Source organism: Fusarium oxysporum, chromosome III, assembly GCF_013085055.1.
Source record: "Fusarium oxysporum Fo47 chromosome III, complete sequence".
Taxonomy (NCBI): domain Eukaryota; kingdom Fungi; phylum Ascomycota; class Sordariomycetes; order Hypocreales; family Nectriaceae; genus Fusarium; species Fusarium oxysporum.
This window is the reverse complement of record NC_072842.1, coordinates 2944662-2963242: the sequence shown is the minus strand read 5'-3', so window position 1 is coordinate 2963242 and position 18581 is coordinate 2944662. Positions and strand designations below refer to the sequence as shown.

The 18581-nt window shown below is 49.9% G+C and overlaps 4 protein-coding genes across 4 annotated transcripts; 2 read left to right on the top strand and 2 right to left on the bottom strand.

The window, feature by feature from the left end:
• Nucleotides 1-75: 75 nt before the first annotated feature.
• FOBCDRAFT_198811 (ubiquitin-protein ligase peroxin 10) lies at nt 76-1167 on the bottom strand (the record flags this gene model as incomplete). Its single annotated transcript, XM_031176724.2, has 1 exon — nt 76-1167. One exon carries the CDS (start codon nt 1165-1167, stop codon nt 76-78), a length of 1092 nt encoding a protein of 363 aa, XP_031047857.2.
• A 690-nt stretch (nt 1168-1857) lies between these two features.
• On the bottom strand, nt 1858-5813 carry FOBCDRAFT_218425 (uncharacterized protein). The gene is made up of 3 exons (XM_059609503.1): nt 5091-5813; nt 3223-5042; nt 1858-3173 (listed from the first exon to the last, which is right to left on the bottom strand). The coding sequence occupies exons 1-3, from the start codon at nt 5561-5563 to the stop codon at nt 2104-2106; spliced, it is 3363 nt and encodes a 1120-aa protein (XP_059464461.1). The 5' UTR covers nt 5564-5813; the 3' UTR covers nt 1858-2103.
• Nucleotides 5814-8386: 2573 nt separating this feature from the next.
• FOBCDRAFT_218422 (uncharacterized protein) lies at nt 8387-9511 on the top strand. Its single transcript, XM_031176718.3, has 3 exons — nt 8387-8536; nt 8817-8889; nt 8946-9511. The coding sequence occupies exons 1-3, from the start codon at nt 8464-8466 to the stop codon at nt 9214-9216; spliced, it is 417 nt and encodes a 138-aa protein (XP_031047851.1). The 5' UTR covers nt 8387-8463; the 3' UTR covers nt 9217-9511.
• A 4900-nt stretch (nt 9512-14411) lies between these two features.
• Nucleotides 14412-18455, top strand: FOBCDRAFT_218418 (carbamoyl-phosphate synthase L chain, ATP binding domain-containing protein). Its single transcript, XM_059609502.1, has 6 exons — nt 14412-14555; nt 14619-14749; nt 14808-14927; nt 14982-15043; nt 15100-16843; nt 16896-18455. Exons 2-6 carry the CDS (start codon nt 14737-14739, stop codon nt 18302-18304), a joined length of 3348 nt encoding a protein of 1115 aa, XP_059464460.1. The 5' UTR covers nt 14412-14555; nt 14619-14736; the 3' UTR covers nt 18305-18455.
• Nucleotides 18456-18581: the final 126 nt, after the last annotated feature.

Sequence of the window (18581 nt, the reverse complement as noted above, 5' to 3'; positions counted from 1 at the left end):
CGAGGATGTGATTGAGCATATTAATATTTGTTCATCTGAATTGGATATCTTTGCAAATCAAATCTAAATAAGTTATTACATCACACGCAGTGGTAAAATATGTTGAGCCATGGCTTCACGACGACATAATGGGCATTCGGGCTTTTCTCTCACCCAATCTCCTATACACTCCCAACAGAAGACATGACCGCATTGTGTTGCTGAGGGATCTCTCATCTCCTCCAAGCACAGTGTACACTTTCTTTGTTGTCCGCCCTTGATGTAGCCCATGGCCTTGTCATCTGTTAATTGAATACGCGGCACAGCTGCTGCTGGGGTGTGTGTGGCAGCGAAGATGTCGACCTTGGCCTTGGAGCTTGAAGCACCTGTGGATAGTAATAGATTGTTATCGCCGTTGTAGGCCCCGTCATGGTTTAGAGAGATATCATCAGAAGCCCCAAAAGCAGCGCGTTCGCGAGCTGCTGACTCGGTAATTGTAGATCGAATATGGGTATAGCCCTGAACCGCAAGTTGAATGACCAGCAGTACACCTAGGAGTTCGTATCCTGCACGATCGGGTGTATCGGGTACGGTACGTGTGAATACGTATCGCAGGGAAAGAAGTCTCTTGGACAGCTGGTAATAGGTACCACTGAAGTAGAAAAGGGCTAGAATAACGGCCTTGAAAGGAGCGCCTGATGTGAAAGAACCCAGGTGTTGGTCTAGATATGACCATATGCGCGCCTCGCGTCCTGTTGCCGAACCGTCATCTCGTTTGCGAAGGCTCTCCAACCGGCGTTGCAGAAGCTTGCGCAGCCGAGCGCGTAGTCCGGGGAGAATCCGGGCCGCGATATAGGGGAGGAGAATGCTGGCAGCTACGTAGCCTGCGCGACGACCAATAGCGGGAAGTTGACCATCGCGCGCATCTATCTGCACAAGATCGCAGTACTCCTCGCCGAGAGTTCGATTGCCGGGGATTGTAGTGAGAGCAAAGTAGGCGAGCGTTGCGAGGGTCTGGATCTCGGGTGCGCGGGCGTGTGTGAGACGGGCACCGCGAAGGCGACGATGCAGGTCGCTGAGGATCTGTGTAAGGTGGCCGGTGAAGTATGCATCCTTTTGGTGAGAGCGGATGATGTCGGGGGCGGTGGCAAAGGGATATGGTGATGACGATGCTGAAGAGGAGGACATGATGTTTTGTGATCGGCAAAAGAGAGCGCGCATGCGCATGCACGGGGTGTTACGAATGGGAGGATCGAACGTGGTCTGATTATTTGGGCAGTACGAAGGCGAAACGAATGAAGACCAAAGTCGAGGATTAGTAGAGACCGGAAACACAAATTGGTGAAGATAAGGAAGATGATTAAATAAATTGGCGGTTGGAGTTTAAGCAAAACGAACCTCGGTCGGGACAAGGTTAAGCTGAGGCGCTAGCATTTCGGTCTTCGGTAAGTACTCCCCGCGTTCTTTACCATGTGAGTAAAGGTTTCCTCTTTAGGAAATGCACACATCTAAATTACTATGTTGGCATTAATCAACCACCAGGCCCATAGGTAGGTATGCCCGTCGCGTTGTAGTCGATTCTCTCGTATCAAGAACTTGAAAAGTAATAAAAGTCATCTTGTGCATGATGTGGCTGTCTTGCTAACAATAGTGTCACACGTAACAAAACGGTAGAAGATGTGATTTAACTCAACCATCCACATGCCCCCTCTAAAGATATTGTTTCAAATGTCAGTTCGGTTTCTAGGATAGCTTCTCTCTAATCGCCATGGCAAACTATAATAATTTTTCACGTTGCATCTGACTTCTTCATCCTGCTAGAGGATAGCAGAAAGCTTAAGACTTTAATCCTAAGTAATAGATATTTAGGATAGTTTAGGATAATCTCAGTAGACTCTTGAACTAGTTTATTCTTACTATCTAATTCTAGAGTCTTGCGTCTTCTGACAACGTGAGGGCTGTCTTGCTCGAAAATAATCTTGTGACTTGGTGGCTCTGACACCAGGTTTGTTCTCAGCCATGGACTAGAAAGGTCATAGAATTGTTTGTGCTCCGCGATTAACTTCGACAAGTGAACCCGGACGCCCTTCCTGTCTGCCTTTACACGCACCCTCACTGATGCTTCTAGCATTCAACGTCCCCATCAAGAGCGGCCCACACCTTTCCCGCCTCCGGCTGCTGCGGCCTCTTCTTCTTGAGTCCTAGAAGCAGTTTGCGTCCGGGCTTTGCCTCTTCGGGTGCAGGAGTAGAAGACAAGGACATTGGCTTAGAAGCCGCACGTCCAGCTACGGCACTCCATCCTCCAGTACCGGCGCGGAGGGGTACCTCTCGCCGAGAAATTGCACCGTTAGCATCTGAGTGACAGAGCAAGACGCTTTCAGCGAGCTTTTCGCGGCGGATAGTCTGCTCGATCCGAGGTTTGAGAATCTCTAGGCTTTTTTCCATGGGTGCGGGTGTGAGAAACGCGGAATATGAGACTGTAGCTTTGATGAGAACTTCCTCGTTCAGAAAATCAACCTTGAAACTGAAGCCTTGCAGGGACGTGAGATCTGGTTCAAGGGCAGTATTGACTTCCTCGATGGTCAGACCGAAGCGAGGCTCGGTAAGTACCAGAGCATTGAAAGGCTCGGTCTCGAGAATTGGGGGGCTTGGAGGTCGAATGGCTGCCGCTGCCGCAGCTTCCGCAGCTTGAGATGCTCGGATCTTGACACACTGCGCAAGTGTCTTCGTCGGGGCTGAAACAAACTTATCTGATTTCCACACTAGAACAGACCGGTGAATGTCGTAGTCCTCACTCTTACTCTCGAAGCCGAAGTCTTCAGCGAGCAAGTGAAGAAATTGGCGTGACTGGTTCTTCATCGGCTCATATCGTAAACGAACTTCGTCTTTGTTAGCAGCAAAGACTCGGAATTGGCTCTCCTGAGCATCTCCCCATGATTGCATCTGCTTATAGAGCTTCAGAGTATTATCCGAGAAGGGAATATGGTCGTTGGTGTGAGAAGCAGGGTCGATATTGAGAGCTGCGGCCAGGCGACGGTTACGGTCAAGGCGTTCGCACTCCTCATCACATCGAATCTCTGGTCGGCTCGGAGTAGGATTGCTCGTACTTGCGAGGCATTTGAAACTCTGCTTGTGATTGCCGCATGCACAGCTAGTGGACATCTTGACCTGACAAGCTGTTGATTCTTTACACGCTGGTACATATGTTAGTAACAAGCTTGTAACTGGGTTTTATCGACTTACGAGTTTGTCCATGGCAGACGCTCTGGCATGGGTGGTTACATAGCAGCTTGGGCTTTCCGCATATTTGCTCGCAACCGTTCTGAGCGTCTCCGCATTCTCCGGGGCGATGACATAGCTTTTTACATGTATGGAGCCCGCAAGAGAGTTTCTGCCCGCATTGCTCTCCGCAATGAGCCTCTTGCAAATGACAAGGCTTGTTGTGAAAGGTCGTCTTTCCACAGATGCACCGCTTCTGGACGAGGTATGTGCATGGCGGGCACGAGACATCGTCAGGATGGCACTGATGGTCAACAGAAGGATGTCCACATGCAGTCTGCCGCTGACACTGGTTAGTGCACGATGGCTGTCTCGTTCCGCATGGTTGTGGTGGATGTAAGACTGTCTGGCCGCAATTGCACGAAACTTCTTCCCAGATAGCCTCGGGACAGCTTTGGCAAGCTCCGCGGTGACAGAGCTGCTCGCAAAAGTGACTACCACACTTAAGTGGTCTTCCGCAGACGGCGACACAGATATGCTCGGCCTCAACTGGTAGCGAATCAGGGCCCAAGCGTTGCTTCTTCTGCTGAGCAATACGCTGAGATGCCTTCTTTTCACCCGGGCAACAATGCTCTCCGCATCGATGTCTTCCGCAGTTGCGAGTAGCCTGGCATATCTTGAAACATAGGGGTGGCTGGACATTTCCCTCATGACAGATCGTCTCGCCCGTGACTCGGCCACAGCGGCAGTCTATCTCCATCGTTTGGGTGCAAGGGTCGCATTCTCCAGTGTGGCACAAGGATTGGCAGAGATGACCGCATTCCAGCTTCTTCTCACAAATCCTCTCGCAGTGAGGGACATGATCTTCACAAGTTTGACGGGGCTGTTCCATGAGTTCCTTGAGCGGTGTCTTGCCACAAGGGCAATGGGTGACAACGTCCGGAGAGAAAGGGCAATGAGCTGAGATCTCTTCTTGCGGGTGACAAGAAATCTGGCAACGATGTACACCACAATCGAAGGTTCTTCCGCAAGCACTCTCGCAGCTAAAAGAGCCCTCAAACCAGGAATTGTTGGCGAGATCGAACGAATCGCATATGTCGTCCTGTTTGGAACATTGCATCTCCTTTTGCACTCGTCCACAATAGCACTTAACTTCGACCGGCACCTCGCAGGTACCGCAGACACCTGGATGGCATATTTGAGAACATTCATGCTGACCACAAGGTAGAAAATCGCCGCAACGCTCTCGACAACTCCACCCGTTGTAGTAATCGGTATCCCTACAGTTCTTTCGCTGAGAGTGCTTTCCACAGTAACAGGGCTCCGGTGGGCTCAATACGGTGCATGGCGGGCATGGCCCAGGATGACACTGAAGAGTGCATGGGTGAGAGCACGTCGATCTGGGCTTGGAACATGTTTGCCCACAGGAATGAGGAGGCAAGATACTGTTCCGACTGGGCTGCGTTTCTTTGCCGCACCAACACGAACTATCGCCTGGTTCGTCGGTCAACGTTGAGTTACACCCAGGGCAACGCCATGATCGGTCGCCGCTCTCCTCGTTGACTTTCATGGACGTATCCCACCATTGGTGGGCACATTCAAGATGAACGACGGTCCAGCAAGTAGTGCACGACCAGACCTCGGTTTTTCGAGTAACCTCTTCGGTGCAGATACGGCACTCATAGTTCCAGTTGGCGATGTCTTCTTGGATCCGTTGCCATAATTCCGAGGCAGTCGACTTGGGAACCTCTTGGCGGGGTCTGTCCTGCTTCCGGTTCCTCGTACGGTTTCTTGAGCGTCCTTGGGCTGTGGGCTGAGAGGCGCTTGATGATTGCTGTTGGGCACTATATTTGTCAGTATCTGATGCATTACCTTGGGGCTACCGGTCCTACCTCCTCTGGGATACAGGCTGTCCGGGCACGAATTCTGGGGCGTCTGCACTCAAAGATGCATCTTGAGCAGTCTCTGTCGGTTGTTCAGTTGTAGTCAAGCGTCCACCAAAAGTGCGCTGCGGTCCCATGGAGAACACGCCTCTTCCTTGGTTTCCTTGCCCTCGAGAACCACCTCGATTACCTCGTCGGTTTCTTCTGCCTCTAGAAGCCCCTGGGATTTCGGGGGCGGCTATGGTTTGTGCAGCAATAGTGACGTCGGCAGGCCCTGTCTGAGGGGCGTTTCCGCGGCCTTCAGAAACTTGTGCTGAATCATCCTGTCGCTGGCCACGATTCCGTCCTCTCCTTCCCCTACGGCGTCCTCCACCTGAGCCTCCCCGAGAACGTGATGCTGAACCCTGGCCCTCATTCTGAGACCGGTTTGGGGCATTATTTCGTGCCTGATGAGAGGTATGGCTGGTCTCTTGCTCGGCCATGATGGCGGAGATCACAGTCGTGAGCTGAGAAGTCGTCGTTGTTGCAAATATTGCGCTATGTAGTATAAAGCGTCTTCAAACTACGAATAAAGGATAGGAAAACAATGACCTTCAAACAAAGAACTTGCTGGCGAAGGGGGAATTTGCAAGGAGAAAATGGAAATGATTTCCAACTGCTTCTTCACGAGAGCGAGAGTTAGAGGAGCAGGAGAAAAGGCACGAAGGAAAGGAATCTACCTTATGATATATTATGCCGTTTGCAATAAATTCTTAGGAGGCGTTGAAAACCGGTGGAGCCCTGTATGTTTCCGTGTGGCGAAGCCGACCGTGACAAACATAGACAACCATTGGTTGGTTTGATAGTCAATCAGAATGAGTCACCAACTGGAACCGCCTCTTTTGGAGGTTTGGATCTGCCCATTTTTAATCTCAGCAGCCAGAAAATTGAGTCCATTCCAGGGACGTAGTGACTTAGAGTCTTAGTGCAAAGAAAGAGTCATTGATGCTGAATCATCAGCCTAACTTCGGTTTCTGCCTAGAAATCCCAGACGTCCGTCACTCCCGACTATTGTGGTTGGAGAACTGTAACAGCCACATACTAGCAGTTGTGAGAATCAAGTTTGTCAGGGAACATTAAGACATATTGGCTGCTTTGCAGCAATGGTTCAGAGGGATTCTTTTATGGTCTGGCGAAACTCATTCTATCATGTCAGGTCATATGAAACCCTGAACACTTTGGTTACTCACCGATTGCCATTAAGCTTGCTTCAGGGTAACCGTCCATGCTAGGAGAGGCAAGAAAACTTCGGCGTCCATTCTAAGTGACAGAAAGACTCAGTACAGGCTTAGTGTAGATTTAGAGGACCTTAGACTACAGGTAGGTTGGTATTTTAGCACTTTGCCTCAAGGTCAGAAGTTATCTTGCTTAATTGGCAGACGCTTAGGCCTCTAAATCCACGAACTTTACAAGGTCTCTGATTTGTGTCCGTTGTGTTACATTACATTAAAGACTTCAAGCCATATGTGTCACGCATAACAATGTATGGAAGTTTCGGTAGGCAATAATGGCAATATTGGGTTTGCATCGAAACAGCCGACCCATTTATAAGCCTACCTAATGCTCTCCTTTTATAACAAAAATACAGGTTCTGGTGTAACTCAGGCACTGGAGACACTGTGATTATCATGTTACAGTGAACATTCGTCTACAGTGCCCCGGACCAAGCCAGCTGAGCTGGGTAAGTGTGTACACAACCTAAAGACAGATATCATGAGTTCCTCATGGAATGACTGCTAGGAAAACAAGTATTCACAGAAGATTGAAGCTCGGATGTTAAAGACTGGATTTTAAATATTGCTAGGAAGATCTTTCTGTCAGCCACTGAGCTGCCACAAAACCTTATCAGATGCACACAGAAATGAGCATGTCTTGACACTATCGTGGACTTACAGTAGACATTTACAAGGAAATATAGCCAAGATCAGAATACTCCTAAGTGAACTATCGAATATTGTTGGATCTTAGGGTTATTATCATAAGAATCAACTTAAGTTTAAGCCTAGTTGCCTAAACTTATTATAGGATACGGATCCTATATTATTGAAGCAGAGGATTCCCTATTCACAACCATTTTCCTTCATCCACTAATAGCGTATGATTTACATGTTTGCGGCTCACCTCGGGTTTAACATCCCCGGCACATCTCTCCACACAACAAAAGCACAAGCAGCTACTTGTTAGCCAATTTGCATATGCGCAGAGCAGAACGGAGCATGTTGAATGGATCTCGGCATGAAGTGCGACGCAAGATTGATCACGTTGACAAGGGGTCTCGGGAGAGGCCGGGATGTCGGTACCGGCTCCGGATGCCCGTTGGCTCCACTTCCGGCCTAAACACAAACAACATCTCACTCACGACGGTTGGAATTTGAGAACAGCTGAGGAATCAAAGATCCTTGATAAGTAGTCACATTGAAAGTTTGATGGTCGAACAATTAGCTTGAATTGGCGTTCAGCCGAGAACATGGTTCAAAAGCAGCCATAACATATGAGAAAGTCTTCTAGATCAGAACCATCTTTAGCTTCATATTGCCTGTGACAGCAATGGTTCTCGTGAAGCCAATTGGTGACTGAACAGCGTCATAAGTAGACAGAGACAAGATTTCTTTGAGGCTCTGAGCCCCCAATATCCGTCTGGGGTACGGGTGCTCCATATTCTCCATATGGAGAGGAGCTCGGGACAGCCTTCAACCCCCGGGATAGCTTCTCACGAGCTTCACAAGTTAGGAGCTAGGCTCGGTAGTGTGGCGTCTGCCGTCTTTAATACACACCCCTTCACCATGAAATAATTGCTTGTTGCAGACGGACAACCTCCGAAGGTCCCCATGCTTCAGCAGTACCCTCACCAGGGGATGGGAAGAAAACCTCGGACATGTATCCCAAGGAACAAAAAGACTTAGACAGGTTTAGCATAACTTAGGGATCCTTTTAATTAGTTTATTATAGCACCTTGAATACATGTCTTGTCTCTTTTGGTCCCCTGAAGACTCAGTCCCAGACCTTCGGTGAGTTATAGGGAACGGCCTCGGTATCGATGACAATTCTGCACCCCGGGCAGAATTTAGATCTTACACCAACATCAGACATAAAAACAATGAGAAGATAGTGTAGAGAATACAGCGGTTTCTTACGTTTGTTCGGGGTTAGGAGTTTAGGTATTGTGGTAACACAACGGGAATGGTTGAGGTACGATGTAGATAGACGATGCACGTGACCTCAACGTAGAGTTCCCGTTCGGCGCGTTGAATTTGAGTGCGAGGGACAGCCGTCAACCTCAACGCAACGACAGGTCACTCCATCTCCGAATTCCACGAGACGTCGCCCACACAAATCCTTCGAAATGGCTGCTCTGATCAAGGCTGCGAACGCCAAAATCCGGTCAAACCCGGTGACTGACTATGTTTGCTCGACCCGTACGTCTTTCGAATATCCTGTCATGTTTTTTGCATGAGCTCCGATTCGTCTCCGAAAGCGCAATTTTGTGATATTGCAACTCAACAAGCAACACCGCGGCTACAATACATATAGAAGCACATTTTAGGCATAGAAAAGATGTGGAAAAAAATGCTGTTCCTCTGAAATATGTCAATTGGGCTGTTGGAGGGTGCGTTGATGTGCAATGCGTGTTTTGGAGCACGGCAGCTTCGGGGTGATCAGCGTGTCGAGACTTGGACTGACTCTTGATATTTGCAGACTTTTGGGGCCCTGTCTCCAACTTCGGTATCCCTCTCGCGGCCATCATGGACACGCAGAAGAGCCCTGAACTGTATGGTAGACCAATAATGCATTGTCACCAAGCGTAACTGACTTTGCCTCTACTAGGATCTCGGGACAGATGACTGGTGCTCTCATCATCTACGCCGGTACTTTCATGCGATACTCACTGGCTGTCACACCCAAGAACTACCTCCTCTTTGCCTGCCACTTTGTCAACGCTGGCGCCCAGCTCACCCAAGGATACCGATACCTCAACTACCATTACTGGGGCGGAAAGGAGAATATGCCCAAGGAGCAGCTGGCACAGGCGGCCGAGGCTGCCAAGGGAAAGGTTGAGAAGGCCACGGAGAAGGTTCAGAATGCTGTCAGCAAATAAAGAGATTGCCAGACCGACGGTCACTGGAAGGGATCGGTGTGTCGGGCTGCATGCCGTCCATAATAGGAGTGTCCCCGGGTTGTACCTCGGGATTCGGAGAGTGGCAGCACACAGCTACCGCACAATAACGTTGTAACTTTACAAGAATTTGTTCCCTCGAACATCTAGAATCACAACCCGAGTTGGGGTCTTTGCAGTACTCGTGCCTGAAGAGTTGCTACGAGAAGATCTTGTTGCGGGGGCCCTTAGGTCAATGAATATGGTTAGAACAAAGAAATCAAGCCTTCAAATGCCACATTAAGATGCTACGAGCGAGTGATGAGGAGGAGTGCTCCCCGCAAAACGGAGATACAATGAATTCCCCGGGAGGGCTTCCGATGCTTTTTTCCTGATGAAAGTGACACATTGGTATGAGATTCGCATTCGAGACATGTCAACTGCATGCTAGTGTTTCGTTCTTGTAGCAATTTTGTATACCGGTACTTATGTAACAAGGCTTGTTGACATTTTCATTGTTACGGTCTCGACATTGGTACTTCAAGGGACAAGATGTGTGTGGTTTCAATTCAGTAACGATATAATGCACGCACCCTTGCATCTGGGCGAACCAGGTACGTAGCTCCCTTGAAGTCAAGATACAAACATAGATCTGAACTGGGGGCGGACCCCTTGGTTCCCGAATCTTGCATAGAAGTTCCCGACTATTCTCGTGCCTGTGCCTGGCCTTCCCCCACCAGGTTCCCGAAGTGACGGAATAAGGTCAAGGTGAAAGGAAAACCAGGGGTGAAGACTGACTAGCTGCCATTGATCAGCAAATGCAAGGTCAGTGTGCCTACCCCAGCCTTTGTCAGGCGGATCTGGTGATGTTCTGGTCGGCTTCTGTCCGTGAACGTGGGGATAAACCTTCTCTGTAGTTTTGGATCCTCAGTGAACGACCTGCAACGCCGGCAACACTTGCGGTTATTACCCAACCATTACCGTACCCGCGTGTTGCCTATGCTAACCGCCTGTCGGGTATGGAATGGCATCATCTCGAGTCCCTTACGAGGATCCCACATGATCTGTATAGTCTGCAGCGCTTCATGACTGGGTGTGAGGCGTGAGGATGGAGCTCGATTTTAGAAGTAGGTCTCTTACTGAATGACATTGCTCAGCATTGAGCAATAATCGGCAAGCTACATGCGTCTGTTTTTTCACATCACTGCCACTTGAACGAAGAGTAATTGGTCACATAGAATCGTGATATCAAGAAGCCTCAAATGTTTGCTATGTAATACTCCAGTGGAAACATCCATAGGTCGATAATCCACTGTCATAGGCTCCAGATTTGACTCCAACCGCCTGTTCCAGCCCGGCATTTGTGAGGGGAAAACGCCAGTGCTTCAACCATTTCGGTCAACCATTTTTCTGGATACACACCGTGCATCAGTTAGTTGAATTCGAACAGAGAATGCCTTCCTATTCGGTTTTGTTCAGCCCTACCCCAATTGCCTCTCGACTTAATTTCATTCTTTTGCCAAAATTTCTTAAACAAGTTATTCGGAGGGGTACACCGAAGTCCGAGGTCGGACCTAGCTCGCTTTCTACACCTACCTGGTAGTGAACAGCTGAGTATTCACACCTGGCAACTCATATCCAATCCGGGGATGATAGAATCTGTCCGTCTGACAAGAAAAGATTTTGTAAGTAGTTATCATCGCCAGTGGAGGCTCATGTCCTGCAGAGTGGCAGCATAGTGTCACAAAATCCAACATATTGAGCAAAGAGCGGCCAAATGCGCACCAATGAAAGCGTCATTTTAGTCAACAAATGCAATGCGCCGGTCTTCATCCACCGAGAGATTGGTTAGGCAGGCTATGCCGCCATCATACTTGATAGTGCACGAAAAAGAGGAGAGACCCTTGGATAGTTACATGTTGACTAATTAACTTCTATTGTAAGAGTATTCATAAGTTTCAGAAAATCTTCTCAAAGCTTAACATAAAGAAGACTAAAACTTAGACCTAAATTGCGTAAACCTTTTCTGAAGAATGGATGCCGATTCCTTATTGCTCATGAACCCTAAGTAGCTGGGATAAGGCGGGCTTTGGCTGGTTCGATCTCATCTAAAACTAAGTGTCCAGGGTGCCACCGGTCTTTGACCTCCGTGGGGGTGGAATGTAGTGGGAATAAACACATGATGCAGACAGGAAATTGACTCTGAGAAGAAATTAATCAAACATGGGCTGGGGAATTTTCTTCAAACGAAGTACGTACGAGGGTATGTAACAACACCGGGGCGTGATCGTCATTCCTGGTTGACAGAGGTTCACGGTCTGTAAGTCTGTGCAACTCCATGTGACCTATCACGATCAGTGAACTGACGAACTGGTTGTCGACTGTCCCCAATCACCTTTCCATTGGGTGACTGTGGTTTTAAGCAAAGTTTTTATAGCAGAATGATATGACTGTTGTAAAATTGATATCATATACAGCCTAAAAGGAAGACAAGATCAAACGGCGAGCGGCGGGTAGCGTAAATGCTTCAAAACACCTGGGATGGCGATACGGTGATACCCCACATGCGTCTGTGGACTTGAGCCTGGTGGCCCTGGTTTGATGTTCGGGGATTGCACGAGATTCAGATTGAGATTCAAGCTTGGACAACAAAAGCAGTCAGGGTCCAATCAATGGTGGGGGTCAGGTAGATCTCTTTGGTTAAGGTGTGTGGTGTTACGGTGGACAGAGAGCGGCTGCGGTACCAATGACTTCAATCCCGAGATACTGCGGAAAATGCGATGCAGCAAGAGGGGAAGCTTCTGCGGCTCTGGCTGTTACAGCCATCAAGGCAGGGATCCAGGGTGAACTAACCAGATGGTGCTGCACATCGTTCAGAACCGACAACATCCTCGGCATTATGGAAGGCCCAGTATGATGCCAACGTGGATCCTCTGACTGGACTTCCCTTGGTCCATGGCATGGCAACCCATGGGCAAGGCGAGCAGATTGCTCGCTCCTACGCCAACATCAGGCGGGTGGGACATATAAACCTCTAGAGGAAAGGTTGCGGTGCGGCAACCTCTAGAGGTTAGGATCAAAACCCCTAGAGGTAAGGTGCGCGCTGGTCGGTGTACGTGGACGAAACACAAGGAAGCGCAAAGCACCTTTAGGCCGGATTGTTGAGGAGAAGACTTTTCTTTTGCCGAGAGGTTGAGTCTGGTAAGGTACGTGAGGGCAGAAATCGATGATCGGCGGGTGTTGAGATTATGTGAAAGCTCGAGAGATGAATATCGAGATATAGGCAGATAACTAGAACTGATAGTAAAAACCCCGAGCTCGAGCCAAATAATACCCTCAAGTCATGGAGGGGAGACCAGTCACTATCAGAGAACGTTGATTGGCCAATGGCTTTGGTTGAACAAAGATGTGTCGGCGGAATGAGTTGCGTCAACTCACGTTTTTTTTTCTTTCTCGCTGTTCGTTGCAAACAGGACCGAGAAAACAGGTCGCTGTCAAAGCTCATCATTTACGGTTCGTGGATTGTCAATTGTCGCGTTTCAAGCACCGGCACTTGACCAGCCGGATGCCCTTGGCCATCTGATAGGCGCTCCTCTGAGTTAGTAGGTATCTCCATGGCTACCCCAGGGAGAGACCGCAAATAGATGTTGTTTCGCTATCATAACCCACGTAAGAATACTTGTGCGGATTTGTGACAGATCTTGGTTGATCACACACCCCCATACTCCCCCATGCCTGTGTGACCTGTTCTCATTTTGACTGTTCCCGGGTGAGGCGCGATGAAATCTATTGTTGAAGCCATGCCGTACCACCACGCTCTTCTCATGTTTGTACCCAGTGTTTCGAGGCACATCCCGCCATACTGGTGCCGTTGCCGCTCTTGCTTATATAGCCGCCTTCTGCCCTCATTGCTTCTTCCATTTCTGCAACTGGTGGTAACCCCCCATTGCATATTGCAGCTGGTGGTATCATTATGACCGGCCCGGTTAACAGCATCTCCAAAATCTCCATAGATCCGTGAATGCTAGATGAATGCACTACAACATAACACAAAAGGGGAATCATATTCAGCGGGAAAGTGACCGCACTTCACTCGTACGCCATAGAAGCATGGGTAACAAGAGAATTTAGGTTGGCGAGGTACCGCGGTACAGTAGGTAGCTGCGCGGCCGAGCTCAAGTTCCACTCCTCAGCCGTTAGCAGGGAACCGCCTCAAGAGTCTTCTGTTCTGTGTAGAATACCGCGCTTCTATTTACGCTCGTAACCTCCTGGAGATACGTCTCCAAGGCCGAAACAGATCCGTTAGAGTCATAGTTTGATCGTGTTTTAGTGGCATGTCCTGGCTGTTCTTTGGAAAGTTTTGATGGAGATCGAGTGGGAGAGGACTCCGCCCGCGCCGTACGGTTTCTTGGGATGGTATGGTATGGGATAGGTTGCGCGCCTTCTCACACCTTGGTCCCTTCGGGCTTTCTCCAAACTACACACCCCTCACCGTCCGCTTTCTCAATCGTACGCCCTCCCGTCCTGGATAGCTCTTCCCCCCGGAGGCCGGGTGTGTCACCGACGACACGCTTGGGGGTTTACACTGCTCTACAAAATCCCCTCGCCCGCCTGCACATCCCTTCCCTTCGATCTCTCTCTTCTAACCCTCATACCTTTCTTTATCGCTACTGAGTATACCCTCTGCCTCCGATTCTTTGTGCTGTTGGGTGATATCGCAGCCATTCGTGAGCTGGAAGAGCTGTCGTGGTATCTTCATACCGACAAGCGTGCTCATTACCCCACCACCAAAAGTCAAAGAGACCCCGCCATTAAGCTCTCGATAAAGCTCCCACTTTGCCAGAGCTTCTCGCCTTCGCTCATTTCAACCTCTTCATATCCCTGAAGTCGCTGACACAGATCGCCCAAGATGGCTGGCATCGCTCCCGCTGCTCCCCAGCAACCACTCACATTCAACGATGTCTTCGAGGAGGAAGATATCGATGAGCCCAAGGAGGCCAACACGGTCCACCACATCCGCGCCAACTCTAGCATCATGCATGTGAAGAAGATTCTTGGTGAGTAGCTGGCGCCTTCTTGACAGCCACCAATGGCTTATCTCGGGAACAATATCTCCCCCGTTGCGTATCATGAGGACTTGCGCTGACTCCATTCTCTTTCTCCTACAGTCGCCAACCGTGGTGAAATCCGTAAGTCAAACAGCCCATTCCCTATCCTAGCCCGCAATCGCTAACATGTGAACAGCCATTCGTGTATGACTGCCTGTCCATTCCTTCCGCCCGACCGTACATTTTAGACACTGCCAAGCTGACACGGATTTCTGGTTGTAGATTTTCAGAACTGTAAGTCTCAATCCTCGGGTTGGAACGGCTTATGACCTGAACTATGGCACTGACAATCACCAGGCTCACGAGCTTTCGCTGCACACTGTTGCAGTCTTCAGGTACCCCTCACTTGAAACCGCGATCCTAGCGACACAAGAATTCATAAACTAACTTGGATAGTTATGAGGATCGGTTGAGCATGCACCGACAGAGTACGCGATTGATCTATGCCCATTTGTGTTTTGATTCCTTTGCTGACTACTCTTTCAGAGGCCGATGAAGCCTATGTCATTGGCAAGCGTGGACAGTATACCCCTGTTGGCGCATACCTGGCTGGTGATGAGATTATCAAAATCGCTGTCGAGCACGGCGTGCAGATGATTCACCCTGGTATGGATATTCATTTTCGGCATCCGGGATTCATAGCGCTAACTAAGAACCCAGGTTACGGTTTCCTCTCCGAGAACGCCGAGTTTGCCCGCAGCGTCGAGAAGGCTGGCCTCATCGTGAGTCTAAAGTACCCCACCACTCCCGCTCCGTCCGTGCACTAACCCCAGACCAGTTTGTCGGCCCCTCCCCCGATGTGATTGATTCCCTTGGTGACAAGGTTTCTGCCCGAAAGCTTGCCAATGCTGCCAATGTACCTGTCGTCCCTGGTACCCAGGGTGCTGTTGAAAGGTACGAGGAGGTCAAGGATTTCACCGACAAGTATGGTTTCCCTATCATCATCAAGGCTGCCTTCGGTGGTGGCGGTCGTGGTATGCGAGTAGTCCGCGAGCAAGAGAGTCTCAAGGAGTCCTTTGAGCGTGCCACCTCTGAGGCTAAGACTGCTTTCGGTAACGGAACTGTCTTCGTTGAGCGTTTCCTTGACAAGCCCAAGCACATTGAGGTCCAGCTTCTTGGTGATAACCATGGCAACATTGTCCACCTGTACGAGCGTGACTGCTCCGTTCAGCGACGACACCAGAAGGTTGTTGAGATCGCCCCTGCGAAGGATCTCCCCGCTGAGGTCCGCGACAACATTCTCGCTGATGCTGTGAGACTGGCCAAGACCGCCGGTTACCGCAATGCCGGTACTGCTGAGTTCCTGGTTGACCAGCAGAACCGCTACTACTTTATCGAGATCAACCCTCGTATTCAAGTTGAGCACACAATCACTGAAGAGATTACTGGTATCGATATCGTTGCCGCCCAGATTCAGATCGCTGCTGGCGCCACATTGAACCAGCTTGGCCTCACCCAGGATCGCATCTCGACCCGTGGTTTTGCTATCCAGTGCCGAATCACAACTGAGGACCCTGCTAAGGGTTTTTCACCTGACACTGGGAAGATCGAGGTTTACCGATCATCTGGCGGTAACGGTGTCCGTCTGGATACTGGCAACGGTTTCGCCGGTGCTGTTATCACTCCCCACTATGACTCTATGCTTACAAAGTGTACTTGTCACGGTTCTACCTACGAAATCGCTCGTAGAAAGGTTCTCCGAGCCTTGATTGAGTTCCGTATTCGAGGAGTCCGAACCAACATTCCTTTCCTTGCCTCCCTCCTTACTCACCCTACCTTTATTGATGGAAACTGCTGGACCACTTTCATCGACGATACCCCTCAACTCTTTGATCTCATTGGCAGCCAGAACCGCGCCCAGAAGCTGCTTGCCTACCTCGGTGACGTTGCCGTCAACGGTAGCAGCATTAAGGGTCAAATCGGCGAGCCCAAGTTCAAGGGTGAAATCCAGGTTCCTGAGCTTATCAACTCCGCCGGAGAGAAGATTGATACTTCCACACCCTGCACCAAGGGATGGCGAAACATCATTCTCGAGCAGGGACCCAAGGCTTTCGCGAAGGCTGTCCGCGAGTACAAGGGTACTCTGCTCATGGACACGACTTGGAGAGACGCCCATCAATCACTTCTGGCTACTCGTGTTCGTACCGTCGACTTGCTCGGTATTGCCAAGGAAACTAGCCATGCGCTCTCCAACTTGTACTCCCTTGAGTGCTGGGGTGGTGCCACCTTTGATGTTGCTATGCGATTCCTCTACGAGGACCCCTGGGACCGGCTCCGAAAGATGCGAAAGCTGGTTCCCAACATTCCTTTCCAGATGCTTCTCCGTGGTGCTAACGGTGTTGCTTACTCCTCTCTGCCTGATAACGCTATCGATCACTTCGTCGACCAGGCCAAGAAGAACGGTGTCGATATCTTCCGTGTCTTTGATGCCCTAAACGATATCAACCAACTCGAGGTTGGAATCAAAGCTGTTCAAAAGGCTGGCGGAGTTGCCGAGGGAACGATTTCCTACTCGGGTGATAGTACAGTACCCTGTTCCTCATCGTGGTTTTTACCTACTGACCATCCTTACAGTGCTTCGCCCTGGCAAAAAATACAATCTTGAGTACTACCTCGACCTTGCCGATAAGTTGGTCGCCCTTGACATCGATATCTTGGGTATCAAGGATATGGCTGGTGTGCTCAAGCCTCATGCGGCTACACTTCTGATCGGATCAATCCGAAAGAAGTACCCTGACCTTCCCATCCACGTGCATACACACGACTCTGCCGGTACTGGCGTGGCTTCAATGGTCGCCTGCGCCAAGGCGGGCGCCGATGCTGTCGATGCTGCCACCGACAGCCTGTCTGGCATGACTTCGCAGCCCAGCATCAACGCCATCATTGCTTCCCTTGAGGGCAGCGAGTGTGACCCTGGTCTGGACCCCAAGCTCGTTCGATCACTCGACGTCTACTGGCAGCAACTTCGTTTGCTTTACTCTCCCTTCGAGGCCCATCTTGCTGGCCCCGACCCCGAGGTTTACGAGCACGAGATCCCCGGTGGTCAGTTGACCAACATGATGTTCCAGGCTTCTCAGCTAGGTCTTGGATCACAGTGGCTTGAGACTAAGAAGGCCTACGAGCATGCCAACGAGCTTCTCGGTGACATTGTCAAGGTCACTCCTACATCCAAGGTTGTCGGTGATCTTGCCCAGTTCATGGTCTCCAACGGCCTGTCCCCCGAGGATGTGAAGGCTAAGGCCTCTCAACTCGATTTCCCCGGCTCCGTGTTGGAGTTCCTTGAGGGCCTGATGGGACAGCCTTATGGCGGATTCCCGGAGCCTTTACGAACTGATGCCCTTCGCGGCCGTCGCAAGCTCGATAAGCGACCTGGTCTTTTCCTCGACCCCGTCGACTTCGTCAAGACAAAGCGTGAGCTCGGCAAGAAGTATGGCGCTCCAGTCACCGAATGCGATGTGGCGTCCTATGTCATGTACCCCAAGGTCTTTGAGGATTACAAGAAGTTCGTTCAGCAGTACGGTGACCTTTCCGTCCTACCTACTCGATACTTCCTGTCTCGCCCTGAGATCGGCGAAGAGTTCAACGTTGAGCTCGAGAAGGGCAAGGTGCTGATTCTGAAGCTCCTTGCTGTCGGTCCCCTGTCCGAGAACACCGGTCAGCGCGAGGTCTTCTTCGAGATGAACGGAGAGGTTCGACAAGTCACCGTTGTTGACAAGAAGGCTGCTGTTGAGAACATTAGCCGACCTAAGGCCGATGCTAATGACTCGAGCCAGGTCGGCGCGCCTATGTCTGGTGTCCTGGTTGAGCTCCGTGTCCACGAGGGCTCTGAGGTCAAGAAGGGTGACCCTATTGCCATTCTTTCTGCCATGAAGATGGAAATGAGCATATCCGCGCCTCATAGCGGAAAGGTTTCAAACCTTCAAGTCCGTGAGGGTGATTCTGTTGATGGTTCTGATCTCGTGTGTCGAATCGAGAAGGCCTGAGATGGTTGCGCAAGGAAATAAAAGATTGGGTTTAATGACACTTATGGATATCAGGCAGGAAGAACCCTCAAACTATGGGATTGGCGTGTTGAGATGACCTATGAATAGTTCTCTTTGAAGAAACTTTGAATACAATTATGAATTAACTCAATGAGGATATGGTTACCGTCAGGCTTCTACTAATCTTGTGAAGTTTAATTATAGATTTATAACACTTTAGGGAATTCTAGAATTATCCCTACTAAGTTTACGAAAGTTTAGCATAATCTCTTTATAA

What these genes read in the sequence shown, in the direction of transcription:
- FOBCDRAFT_218425 (XM_059609503.1), bottom strand. Translation starts at nt 5,563, where the DNA reads ATGGCCGAGCAAGAGACCAGCCATACCTCTCATCAGGCACGAAATAAT. An exon ending in CAGCCTGTATCCCAGAGGAG is followed by an intron (nt 5,043 to 5,090) that starts GTAGGACCGGTA and finishes TGACAAATATAG; the next exon opens with TGCCCAACAGCAATCATCAA. An exon ending in CGTCTGCCATGGACAAACTC is followed by an intron (nt 3,174 to 3,222) that starts GTAAGTCGATAA and finishes CATATGTACCAG; the next exon opens with CGTGTAAAGAATCAACAGCT.
- FOBCDRAFT_218422 (XM_031176718.3), top strand. Translation starts at nt 8,464, where the DNA reads ATGGCTGCTCTGATCAAGGCTGCGAACGCCAAAATCCGGTCAAACCCG. An exon ending in TGACTATGTTTGCTCGACCC is followed by an intron (nt 8,537 to 8,816) that starts GTACGTCTTTCG and finishes TGATATTTGCAG; the next exon opens with ACTTTTGGGGCCCTGTCTCC. An exon ending in ACGCAGAAGAGCCCTGAACT is followed by an intron (nt 8,890 to 8,945) that starts GTATGGTAGACC and finishes TGCCTCTACTAG; the next exon opens with GATCTCGGGACAGATGACTG.
- FOBCDRAFT_218418 (XM_059609502.1), top strand. An exon ending in CGTGCAGATGATTCACCCTG is followed by an intron (nt 14,928 to 14,981) that starts GTATGGATATTC and finishes CTAAGAACCCAG; the next exon opens with GTTACGGTTTCCTCTCCGAG. An exon ending in GATTTCCTACTCGGGTGATA is followed by an intron (nt 16,844 to 16,895) that starts GTACAGTACCCT and finishes CCATCCTTACAG; the next exon opens with TGCTTCGCCCTGGCAAAAAA.